The sequence below is a fragment of the Barbus barbus genome, assembly GCF_936440315.1.
Source record: "Barbus barbus genome assembly, chromosome: 47".
Classification (NCBI taxonomy): Eukaryota; Metazoa; Chordata; class Actinopteri; order Cypriniformes; family Cyprinidae; genus Barbus; species Barbus barbus.
The window spans coordinates 22,160,771-22,172,052 of NC_136725.1; the positions used below are offsets into that span (position 1 = coordinate 22,160,771).

Sequence of the window (11,282 nt, forward strand, 5' to 3'; positions counted from 1 at the left end):
ACACAGACACGCTCACACAAACACAACAGGGAAATATTCTTCTGACCCTCAAAACTAACAGGGTGACTCTCAATAAACCTGTCAAGCAGCAGTGCTGTCGAAGTTAACTAAAACGATTGAAAATGGTTTACATTAAATTAAAAAAATCGGAAATAAAATGATATTATAATAATAATAATAATAATAATAATAATAATAATAATAATGATAATATTAGATGAAAATGTTACACCTAAAAAGCCTAAATTTACTAAAACTGAAAAAATATATAATATAAATATATATATATATATATATATACACATACATACATGCATACATACATACACATGTATATAAAATGAAAAATATAAAACTTCAAAAAATAAATTAAAAATATAAATTAAAAATGTGTAATAACTTAAATTTAAGCTGAATTACTAAAATTAAAGCGGAAATAAAATAAAATGTAAATATAACGTGAAAAACAAACTTGAAATACATAAATGAAAATGAAAAATGTTGCCTTGGCAAATGACTTAAATACAAATATTTAAGCTAAAACTAAACCTAAATAGAAAGATTTAAAAACTACAGAAATGACAAAAGCACAATAAAATGACTAAAATTTAATTTAAATGAAAAAAAATTAAAAAGCTAATTCAAAATGTTGATAAATACTACACAAATAATGCATGTTTAACACCAATATCAAATGAAAGAGATAAGAAATTATATATTTTTTTAATGTCTTACAGTAATTAGAATGTTGGGGGAGATGTGCATACATTTAGAAAAAAAAAAATATTTAACATAAAATAACAACTAAAAATGTGCTTGAATTATTACGAATAATAATTTTATATTAATATTAAAACACATTTTGATTTGGGGGTAAAATGTAACCTGGACATGATTTCGTGAGACTCAATAGTTTGACACAGCAAACAAAGTTGATCCCTGTGTCTCACTGATTCCATGTCTGTCTGGCCGTTCGTGATCCCACCCCTCTGTCTCGAGCAGGTCAGGGGGCTGAGTCGCATTCCTGGGAAAATGAAAACAAGCCTCTCTTCTGGCAGGCATCAGGCGGCCGATGGAGAAGTTGATGCCCGCTCAGAAGGGCCCGCGGGGCGTCAGCTCGACTTTACACTATCTGTCTGTCCAACAGCTGTCTACAGCCTTCTCCTCTGCTCAAAACATTTCCAAACATCTCACGAACATCTAAAGATCGACCCCATAGTGCTGCTTAGAAAGTACAGCTGCTCACCAGCGTATGCTGCGTTTTGTACATTAGCTTAGCTAGCTTAAAGGAACAATTCACTCAAAAATTTACATTTGCTGAAAATGTCCTCACCCTCAGGCCAACCCAGATGTAGCGAAGTTTGTTTCTTTATGGGAACAGCTCACCAATGGATCCTCTGCAGTGAATGGGTGCCGTCAGAATGAGAGTCCAAACAGCTGATAAAAACATCACAATAATCCACAAGTAATCCACACCACTCCAGTCCATCAGTTAACATCTTGAGAAGACAAAAGCTACATGTTTTTGTTAGAAATAATTCCATTATTAAGATTTTAACTTTAAACCATGGCTTCTGGCTAAAATATGAGTCCTCTATTCATAATAACCCTTCCTCCAGTCAGTGATATGGTCATCTTCTCTGAATCAGGAGAGAAATCTGCACAGATCAAGCACTGTTTACAAGTCAAAAAAACATTTAAAATAAATATGTGGGTGGATTTGATGTGAAAGATAACAGGGGGTGGACTTTTTCACTGGAGGAAGCGTTATTATGGACTCATATTTTGGCCAGAAGGCGCCAGTTTAATGTTAAAATGCATTAAAGATGGATTTGTTTCTTACAAACATTCAGTTTTTTACTTCATATGACATTAACTGATGGACTGGAGTAGAGTGGATTTTATTTATGGATTACTGTGATGTTTTTATCAGCTGTTTGGACTCTCATTCTGGCGGCACCCATTCACTGCAGAGGATGCATTTGTGAGCAAGTGATGTAACGCTACATATCACCAAATCAGTTTCCATAATGAAACAAACTCATCTGATTGGACAATACAGTGAATGCAAATGATAAACGGCAACTAACAATATAATCATGCACACTTAAGACAGCAAAATAAATAAACTTAATGAATCAACATTCAGTTCAATCAATCTCTGCAGGACTTTTGGCACAATAACACTTGCCACATTGCACTGCAGAAAAAAAAACTGGTGTAGAATCTATTTTCACTCAGAAATTACTAATACATTTCACAAATAAGAAAGAATTGGCAAGTAACAAATTAAACATTAAAATTTGAAGTAGAAAGAAGGTAGAAGAAATAATATGATCTTTGTTTTAATTTAAGGACATCTTTGTTTATTTTTGTATGAAAAACAATTTGAATATTGCATTTGGGTTATGTAACATCTAAGTGTTGTGGTTGGATCACAGTTGAGCTGGTGATATTTTAGCAATCGGGATGCATGAATGCACTTCCTCACATTTATAATGCAAGAATGGATTTTTTTTCTGGGAAGAAAAGTGATCCAATATGACTGGAGGCATGGGAAAGTTTATCTTTTGAGTTCTGTCGCTGTTGATGGTTTGTGACTATTGTTGCCGTTAAATATTTCATTCAAGATGATTTGTTTCCTCTGCCAAAACACCAGGCTACACTGACGAGTCTGCTGTCCCCTGAAACACCCCCTAGACTGATTCAGTTGGAAATTTTCTCTGCATTCTCTCCGTCTGGGTTCAAAGAAAACACAGGTGCACCCACTAACATCTGGTGAGTCTGAAAACACCACAAAACATGTCATGGTCTGCTGGGAATGACCACGGTGGAGGTCGCCTGGATGACAACGTGATGTGAGCCTACTGTAAGGTACAGTACACATGCATGACACTGAGTGTCACTGACAACTATTTCATTCAAATTATATTTAAAGAAATAATAACACTGTAAACTACAACAAAATAGAAATGAAAACTGAAAATATAAAACTGAAAATATAAAATAATTTTTTTTCAAAATTAAGATACTATAATAGTATATAAATAATACTAAAGTAACACTCCCAAGAACAAGTTTGAGTCATATTTAACACCAAAATCAAAACAATGAGATAAGACTGAAGAAATTAGTGATAATCGATGATAAAATAACAATAGCAGCAGCAGCACAAATAAAGTCAGCAAACAGCAAATCAACTAACTGCATAATTTACACAAACTCCATTTGATTTGAGCGCACAAACTATTAATAAATCAGCAATCTTATTCTATATGAAATTATTTGCACAACTCTATGAGACTATTTGAAACAACATTAAGCAGAAAATTGTTGGTCTAGCAGGTGTCTTTATGTAGATTTGCATGAATTCAGGTCTCTGTAACTCAAAAAAGGAGTCGTTTTACGCTAATTTGCCATTTATGTCACACTTTTATACTTACAGGTACCTGTGCATTGACCTAAGGTGAAGTGTTTTCACATCATTTATGGATCAACTCGTGCTAGGCTTGAACCTACAACCAGATATTTCACCTTTCAAGGCTTTTCATAAAGTGCATGATGCCTGTCATGAATATTAACTAACTGTAACTTTTCATTTCCTCTAGTAGTCTGATGAAATGTCAGAAAGTGTTAAATCCAGATATCAGTATAGCTCAAAAACACACTTGATAATTAGTCCATTAAGCATTTCATGCAAACACAAGCTGTAAGTTTATTAGCAGCAGCAATGACATGTTACTCAATAACAATCTCAACTTGCACAATAACCCTCTAGAGCTAAAAAGTATCTAAAACACTGAAAGCATGTCAAATTTGACAACGTTTTTGTTATATGTGGCTTTATACTGTACTATGTAGCACGCCAACGGGAAAGCCAGCTTTAATGCACTAATAAACCCAGTTTTACATCACATTATTACTCAACTAGTTGTGCGTTTATTTACCTTTTCGCGTCTTGTTCCTTGTTTCTCCATCCTGTCCTACTTTAGTATCCAACTGTTTCAAACTTTCATCCCATGATACTTCACACGCTCCGAATCCATGAGAAAACGCGTCTTCAGATTGAGAAGCAGAAGTCAGCAGCTCTTCAGGACACAGTTATTCCAGAGGAAAGTTCGCCATGTTTTTCTCTCTCTCTCGCTCTCTCTCCTCCCGGTAGAGGCGGTTCAGATGCTTTCTGTAGCTCAGGGCTTCAGTTACTATTTATGACATCAGACTGGAGTTGAGTTACCTACTGAGACTAGTTACTAGGCCTGGATCACTAGTGTACTGCACTACACTGACTGGGCATCTTTTAGTCTGTGAAATTATTGACTATGTAAACATTAACTGACCATTAAATGACAGTATGTAGCACAGCTATAGTAAAAATTTTATTATTGCTATTATGATTATTGCTGTTATTATAAATTGCGATATTTTAAACAATAATAATAATATTTAGCCTATTTTATTATTGTTGTTATTATTAAAAATGAGTATTTTTCCTTTACAAAAATACTTGGCCTTACCGCAAGTGATGATTTTACAGTAGTGTACTTTTTATTAGTAGCCTAGTGTACAGTTCTGACTGATTAACATAAATGTACCAATATAATTAACCATGTTTCACCATTTAAAAACAAACAAACATAAGAAAATGAGGTAGTAGAACTATACTAAACATGATCAAATTCAGACTCATATAAAGATGTATTTATTAAAATTAATTTACATTTTATTTACAATTTTACATACATTTACAACACTCACTTGTTACATTAATTCAGATATAGTGCAACATTACAAAACATATCGTAACAAAGTCAGTACTTAGTATATATATATATATATATGCATTTACATTTATGCATTTAGCAGACGCTTTTATCCAAAGCGACTTACATTGCATTCAAGTACATTTTATCAGCTCTTATCAGCTCTCACAATATATATCGGAGCACAGATGTTGCGGTATGCAAATGATTTTGGGATGTCAAATACTGCTGTATAAAGTTCACATGCCTTTGAATTTAAACTTATATCTAGTTTATCTCTAGATTGTGGGGTAAAGTTTGACATGAATGAAAGAGTCAAAAAGATTGAAAGATTATCATGGCTGTGAGGGTGGGGGCAATTGTAAAAATAGCTATGAAAGTAAATGACTTTTGAATGTTTACGATGCATTATTTCATTGAAATATGTGGCTGAATATCAATTTCAAATAATAACAATATATATGGCACTTAGAAGCTGGCTTAAAATGCACATTATTTCTTGCAGCTAAAACTATTTGTAGGCCTATGTGTAACTAAATGTAACCCATTTTCAAAAAAAATGTTCACAATAATATTTCACCACAGATTTCTTATACCAAAAAAAAATAGATTTGTGTCAGGTGACTTGTGAGTTAAAACAAAACGTTTCCCCCATTGACTCTTAATGTAGGCAACATACGCTGTTTATAAGAGCATTTGTATTGCTATTGTTTTCCCATTGCAAGTTTTTTGCTGCTTTGTTGAGTTGAAACTGACTTTATGAGGGTTTCCGTTCAGAAACTCGAGGTCTTTGCAGTTTAGTGTGTATCCTGATGCATTTCTTATATAATCTGACTGGAGAGTCTTTCCTCTTGGAGCGTTTAGGGTTCATCCTCTTGAGTTTGCGTTTGAAGTCCACTAGATGTCGCCCTCCTGTCATGTCTTTCCTCCAGTGTTGGATGAGCTGTGCTTCTGGTGGATGAGTTGTGCAACTAAATAGAAGAGACACCACTAAGATTGTTGGACTTAATCTGAATCAGACAACTTTTGAGTTAGATCATAATGTCTATACCAACCTTTTTCCATTGAGGCAGTTCTCAGACTGTGGCAGGGTGAAGCAGGATTGTGAAACGAAATCCATCAAAAGCGAATGCACAGGGTCGGTTTCATCCAGTGCTTTGGACAAGATCTTTTGGAGCAGCCTGAGAAAGCAATATGTATCAGTAGATAGTAGAGAAAAATCCTACTTAAATGAACCCAAAACCATCCATCCACGATGGTGTTTCTTCATTGGAACAGATTTGGAGAAATGTAACATTTCATCCCTTGCTCACCTCTGAAGTGAATGGGTGCCGTCAGAATGAGAGTCCAAACACCTGATAAAAACATCACAAATAATCTTCACGCCTCCAGTCCATTAGTTGCATGTTTGTAATAAACAAACCTATCATTAATCATTTTTAGCTTTAAACCATTGCTTCTGGCCAAAATATGAGTCTATAATCCATATCAACACTTTCTCACTGTTGTTCTCTCACCAACATATTTGTTTAGAATTGTTTTAGTTTGTAAACAATCCTTGATCTGTTCATATTTCTCTCCCGATTTTAGATCAGAAGACTTTTTTCCACTGGAGAAAGCAATGTTATGGATAAAAGACTCATTTGAAGTTAAAAATGTCTTAATGATGGATTTGTTTCTTACAAACATGCATCTTTTCACTTCATTAATAGATGGACTGGAGTGGTGTGGATTACTTGTGGATTACTGTGATGTTTTTATCAGTTGTTTGGACTCTCATTCTGACGGCACCCATTCACTGCAGAGGATCCATTGGTGAGCAAGTGACATAATGCTAAATTTCTTGAAATCAGATGAGGAAACAAACTCATCTACATCTTGGATGGCCCGAAGGTGAGCAAATTTTAAGTGAATTGTCATTTTTGAGTGAAATATTTGCGCATCCCTAGTAGAGAGATGGTGTTGGTATCATTGGGTGGATATATTGTATTAAATGTGTATTCACCTGGCAGTACAGTTACAGTGGTAAAGGGTTCTCATGCCAGGGTTTCGTAGACCGAATTTCTCCTGTAAAGCAGGGATCTGTAGATGGCATGAATCCAGGTCTCTGTAGAGGTCACACATCTCAAACTTGCCTATGAAACCAAAAAAAATGAGAATCTTTTACAAGATTTCCAATTTGGTCAATTTACAACACATCTGATATGAGTAATATTTACTTCACCTTTTTGTGGTCTGTCTGTTATCTTTGGTGCGTCTGTTGGAAGTACGGAAGCTTCAGATTTCCGGGACTGCAGTGTTGTAACAGATGGCCCTGGTGATGATGTCGAAACTGGACTCGGTTCTTCACTGCCGCTCCTGGAATCTTGTATAGTAAGTGATTCTTCTGTGTTTTTGGTGACCTGGCTTTGTCCCAGAGTGATCGCTTGGTGAAAACTCGTTTCCAGCGTCTCCATGTCTTGTTCAGGGAGTGTGTCGGTGTAGTTTGCTCCATCTTTCACCACAGCGTATTGAGCAAGTTCATAAATTGCACACCTGCCAATGAGAAAGACAAGGTTCTGTAACTGTGTGCACAACATTATGTGCTCAGAGATTACAGTATGTACAAATCACACTAAAGTGCCAAGTTTTCAGAGAGAATTATTTCCAAAGTTCAACCAGGCTTTTGCTTGTTTTGTGTCTGACATTGAAAGGTTTTAAAACTTTTGCATTTTAACCTAAAATTCAAATGTAAAAACCTATATAAAATAAAATTAAATATTGTTTTGCTTTTCTTTTTTGAGGTGTGTGCACACATCCATCCATTTTTTTTTAAAGAAATTAATACTTTTATTCAGCAAGGATGCATTACAGTGATCAAAAGTGACAATAATATAATTGATAATTTTACAAAAGATTCAATTTTGAATAAATACGGTTCTTTTGGACTTTCTATTCATCAGTAAATCCTGGAATAAAATACAGTATATCACAGTTTCGACAAAAATATTCGGCAGCACAACTGCTTTGAACATTGACAATAATGAGAAATGTTTCTTGAGCAGCAAACCAGCATATTAGAATGATTTCTGAAGAACCATGTGACACTGAAGACTGGAGTAATGATGCTGAAAATTCAGCTTTGCATCACAGGAATAAATTATATTTTGTAATAATATTTAACAATATTGTCCTGCATTTTTGATTAAATAAGTGCAGCCTTGGTGAGCATAAGATCATTTTTTTAAGAACATTAAAAAGATTTACCGACTTCAAACTTTTGAACAGTAGTGTAGAAATCACTCTAACATGCCAGGTTTTTGGTTAAAATAATTTTGAGAGTTAAAGGTCTTGTTTTAACGTCATCATTGCTTTTATTTTATGAAAAGTGAGAATGTTTCGCAACAGAAAAGAGCTGAGTCAAATGAAACGAATACATACGTTCCCCACCACGTTCTCTTGGCACACTGCATCCGCTGAGAGAACTCAAAGCAGCGCATCTTTAGCATGTTGAAGTATCCGTAGCCCACAAGGTTGGACATGGTATTATTAACACCCAGGAGACAGCGGCGGAACCTGAATTGATATCACAAGACCTGATTACAATGTCATAATATACAGTAATCTGAGACATTCGCTCAGTGAAATAACTCTCTGGTTATGTTGGACATGTCTCATGTTACTCAACAGAACACTATGGAATAAATGTTCAGTGCTGATAGTCTCAACGGGAAAGAGATGCTCACATTTCCCACTCTAATGAATAAAGCAGGACATACCTGTTGTCACAGTCACAGTGTGATAAAGTGAAGATGTTCGTGTTGAAGACACCGTGGTCGTATGAAAAAGAAGCAATGGTGTCTTTACAGTGGTCGTGTTCTCTGCAGCATTGATCCGTATCTTCAAAGACACCTACAGAAGACAAGAAAACAGGTAAAGATTTAAGATTTATTTACATTAACCAGCTTAATTTAAAAGTGCAGTTTACATGTGCAACTATCTTTATGTATGTCATCAGTTTATAAATTGATTGATATAGCCCAACTTACCCAGGTCAGCAAAGGCCATGGCTTTATTTCCTGAGCCACACCACAGAGTCCCAGGAATCATCCATGCTCGCTTTGAGCGATGCAGCGTCTGTCTGGAAGTTTCTCCACTGTCCCAGTGCTCCAATACATCAGGTTCAATGCTTCTCAGGTCTCTGGTCCTCCATACAGATGCATACAATTCCTCCGTAATGCCTGCAGCCTCACAGGGGCCGTGAGGTTCGATCAGCTCACTGATGTCAAAGCGTTCATCAAGGGTTTTTGAGAAAGAACTGTCCTCCCAGCACCTGGATAGGTAACTCTCAATCACAGATTGCTCATCACTTGTCATGCAGCTAAAAAGGCTGTTGTGTTTGTTCCAGATGCTGTCATACAAGAGAAGAGACGTCTGAGTCCTTCGGAGAAATGCATACTGAGTTTGACCACCTGAAGCGGATCTAGTCCAAATACAGAACGTGTCAGCACAGAAACAAGCATGAAACAGCACGAAAAGGTACAGAACTGCCTGTAAAAGGTGTTTGCTTTGCATTTTTATGGCAAAATTAATAATTGTACAGCAATTTTGTGTATTTTTTTAGAATGAATGAATAAATAGCCAGAGGTGCTGCAGGGTGACTGGGTTTTAACCCCTCATCTCTGGCAAAGACGTGCCTCAACCCTTCCTTATTTATACTCCGATCTGTATGTGGGCTCTTCCTTGCATCGTAGCTCATGGCCACATCAGAACAGACGGGGTGGGATGACACAAGGGGGTGTGTCCTTGGTAAATACAGACTTGGAAGCACAGATGTCTTCACACACATGTACATAAAAGATGTAAATCAGATCGTAAACCCTCCCTGTTTCCTGAGTTCACATGAATATAATTATCTCTCTGGCTGATCACTATCATTTTTTTATTAGTGTCAACAATGCCCTCAGCAGTAAACATTTAATATCTTATTACTCATGATGAAATGATTCTTTACAACGTGACAAAAAGATTCAAACTCCACGTGGGAGGAGAAAGAAACATGCGATCCAAAACTATTACATTTATGTGTTCAGGTTAAATTAGGTCAGAATTTGTATTCTGTGCATTAATATATTAAAGTTTTATTAAAAATCATTAAGTCCTCATTTATTTAGCATGCTGTCTGCACATAAATTGAATTAGTTGTTTTTTTTTTTTACCAGTTTTAAATATTTATTACTAGCCACAAACCATATTTTGCATTTATTTATAGTCACTAAAATAATTACTGGATTTTTTATTGCATATTAATAACTAACATATTCCTTACAGGCCATTCCTTTCTCTCGGTGAAACTGCAGAAACAAATGTTTTGGTTCCTAATTTTTTCATTCTGCTGACTTAATGTCCAGAATATTTCACATGTTATAGCACAGAGTTGTAATAATTGCTTCAGCCATGCTATATAAATTTGATATCAGATTTTCCACTTTGATAAATGTTAGAAAGCATGAAAGTTTCTCTTCAGTAGATGGTCTGTGTGTCAATTTGAATTGCTCGTGTCAGTGAGTTTTAGATTAATATCGCATTTTAAATCATGTATTGTCTTTCAGTTGCTGACAAAGTTATCAGCCAACTGGCCAATTTATATGGCAATTTTTATTCCCATCTTGGCGAGTAGTAATTTTGATTGCTGCAGGAGGCTGCAGTGTTTACATGAGGATGCAAAGGTCACATGAGTTTGTTGTACGTGTCCACCAGCACTGATTGGCGCAGAGCTCGCCTGATTCGCACAAAGTTTCTGTCCTGTCACCATTGGATGCAGGCCTAATCAGTTAACCATTACAGCACTTTTATTGCTGGTACTTCCACTTGTAAATGTAATTCCAACATCCGTCAAATGAGGAAAAACACAAGATTGTTTTGAAAATTACAAGATTGCTATCAAATGAGAAGTTAAAAAGGTTTTCTTTCAGCAATTACTTTACTAAAAGGTAGAATGCTCTCAGAGGAATAGCTCAATTTGGAATAATTGCAATTTACAGTCAATACAGAATTTTTTTTATGTGCTTTTTCTTTTTTCAGTGCAGGGTAATGGATATTCATTCAAAACAGCCTTAAGAAAGACACATGCAAAATACACTGATTCTGAATATGAGTTCGCATAATATGTTGAGTGAGGGTATTTTTATGTTATTGAATACTCAATAAGAATGAAAAAAAATTATGTTTTCCAACAGGTTTCCCAAACACTGCCATTGGTCAGACAAGCAGATAGCTACACCCCTAAACTTACACCACTGAGTCACTGTTGCAGCATCAAACAACCAAGAGGTTTAAACAAACAGAATAATGTTTTGATAGTGTGATAGACTGTCAGTGTTTACAATTGCAGGTAAATCAACCTACAGGAAACTCCATCGGCTTTTGTATTATTGCACAAAATAAGCTCTGTAATGAACAAAAGTTTATGATTCTTACAAGTGTTTGTCAACATGATAGTCTTCAGAATTGTAATATAACTTCTATGATTTTTGAAGCATA

At 35.4% G+C, this 11,282-nt stretch overlaps 2 protein-coding genes across 2 annotated transcripts in view; both read right to left on the reverse strand.

Moving 5' to 3' along the window:
- LOC306865726 (tetratricopeptide repeat protein 28-like) overlaps positions 1-4,304 on the reverse strand; it is a 283,922-nt gene extending 279,618 nt beyond the window's left edge. The window contains exon 1 of the mRNA XM_079410488.1: positions 3,948-4,304. Within this exon, the coding sequence (XP_079266614.1) occupies positions 3,948-3,977 (30 nt within the window). The 5' untranslated portion in view covers positions 3,978-4,304. The remainder of the gene's footprint in view (positions 1-3,947) is intronic.
- A 479-nt stretch (positions 4,305-4,783) lies between these two features.
- LOC306865696 (group 3 secretory phospholipase A2-like) lies at positions 4,784-9,221 on the reverse strand. Its single transcript, XM_079410447.1, has 7 exons — positions 8,789-9,221; positions 8,519-8,651; positions 8,181-8,315; positions 6,985-7,295; positions 6,766-6,895; positions 5,816-5,941; positions 4,784-5,731 (listed from the first exon to the last, which is right to left on the reverse strand). Exons 1-7 carry the CDS (start codon positions 9,114-9,116, stop codon positions 5,518-5,520), a joined length of 1,377 nt encoding a protein of 458 aa, XP_079266573.1. The 5' UTR covers positions 9,117-9,221; the 3' UTR covers positions 4,784-5,517.
- Positions 9,222-11,282: the final 2,061 nt, after the last annotated feature.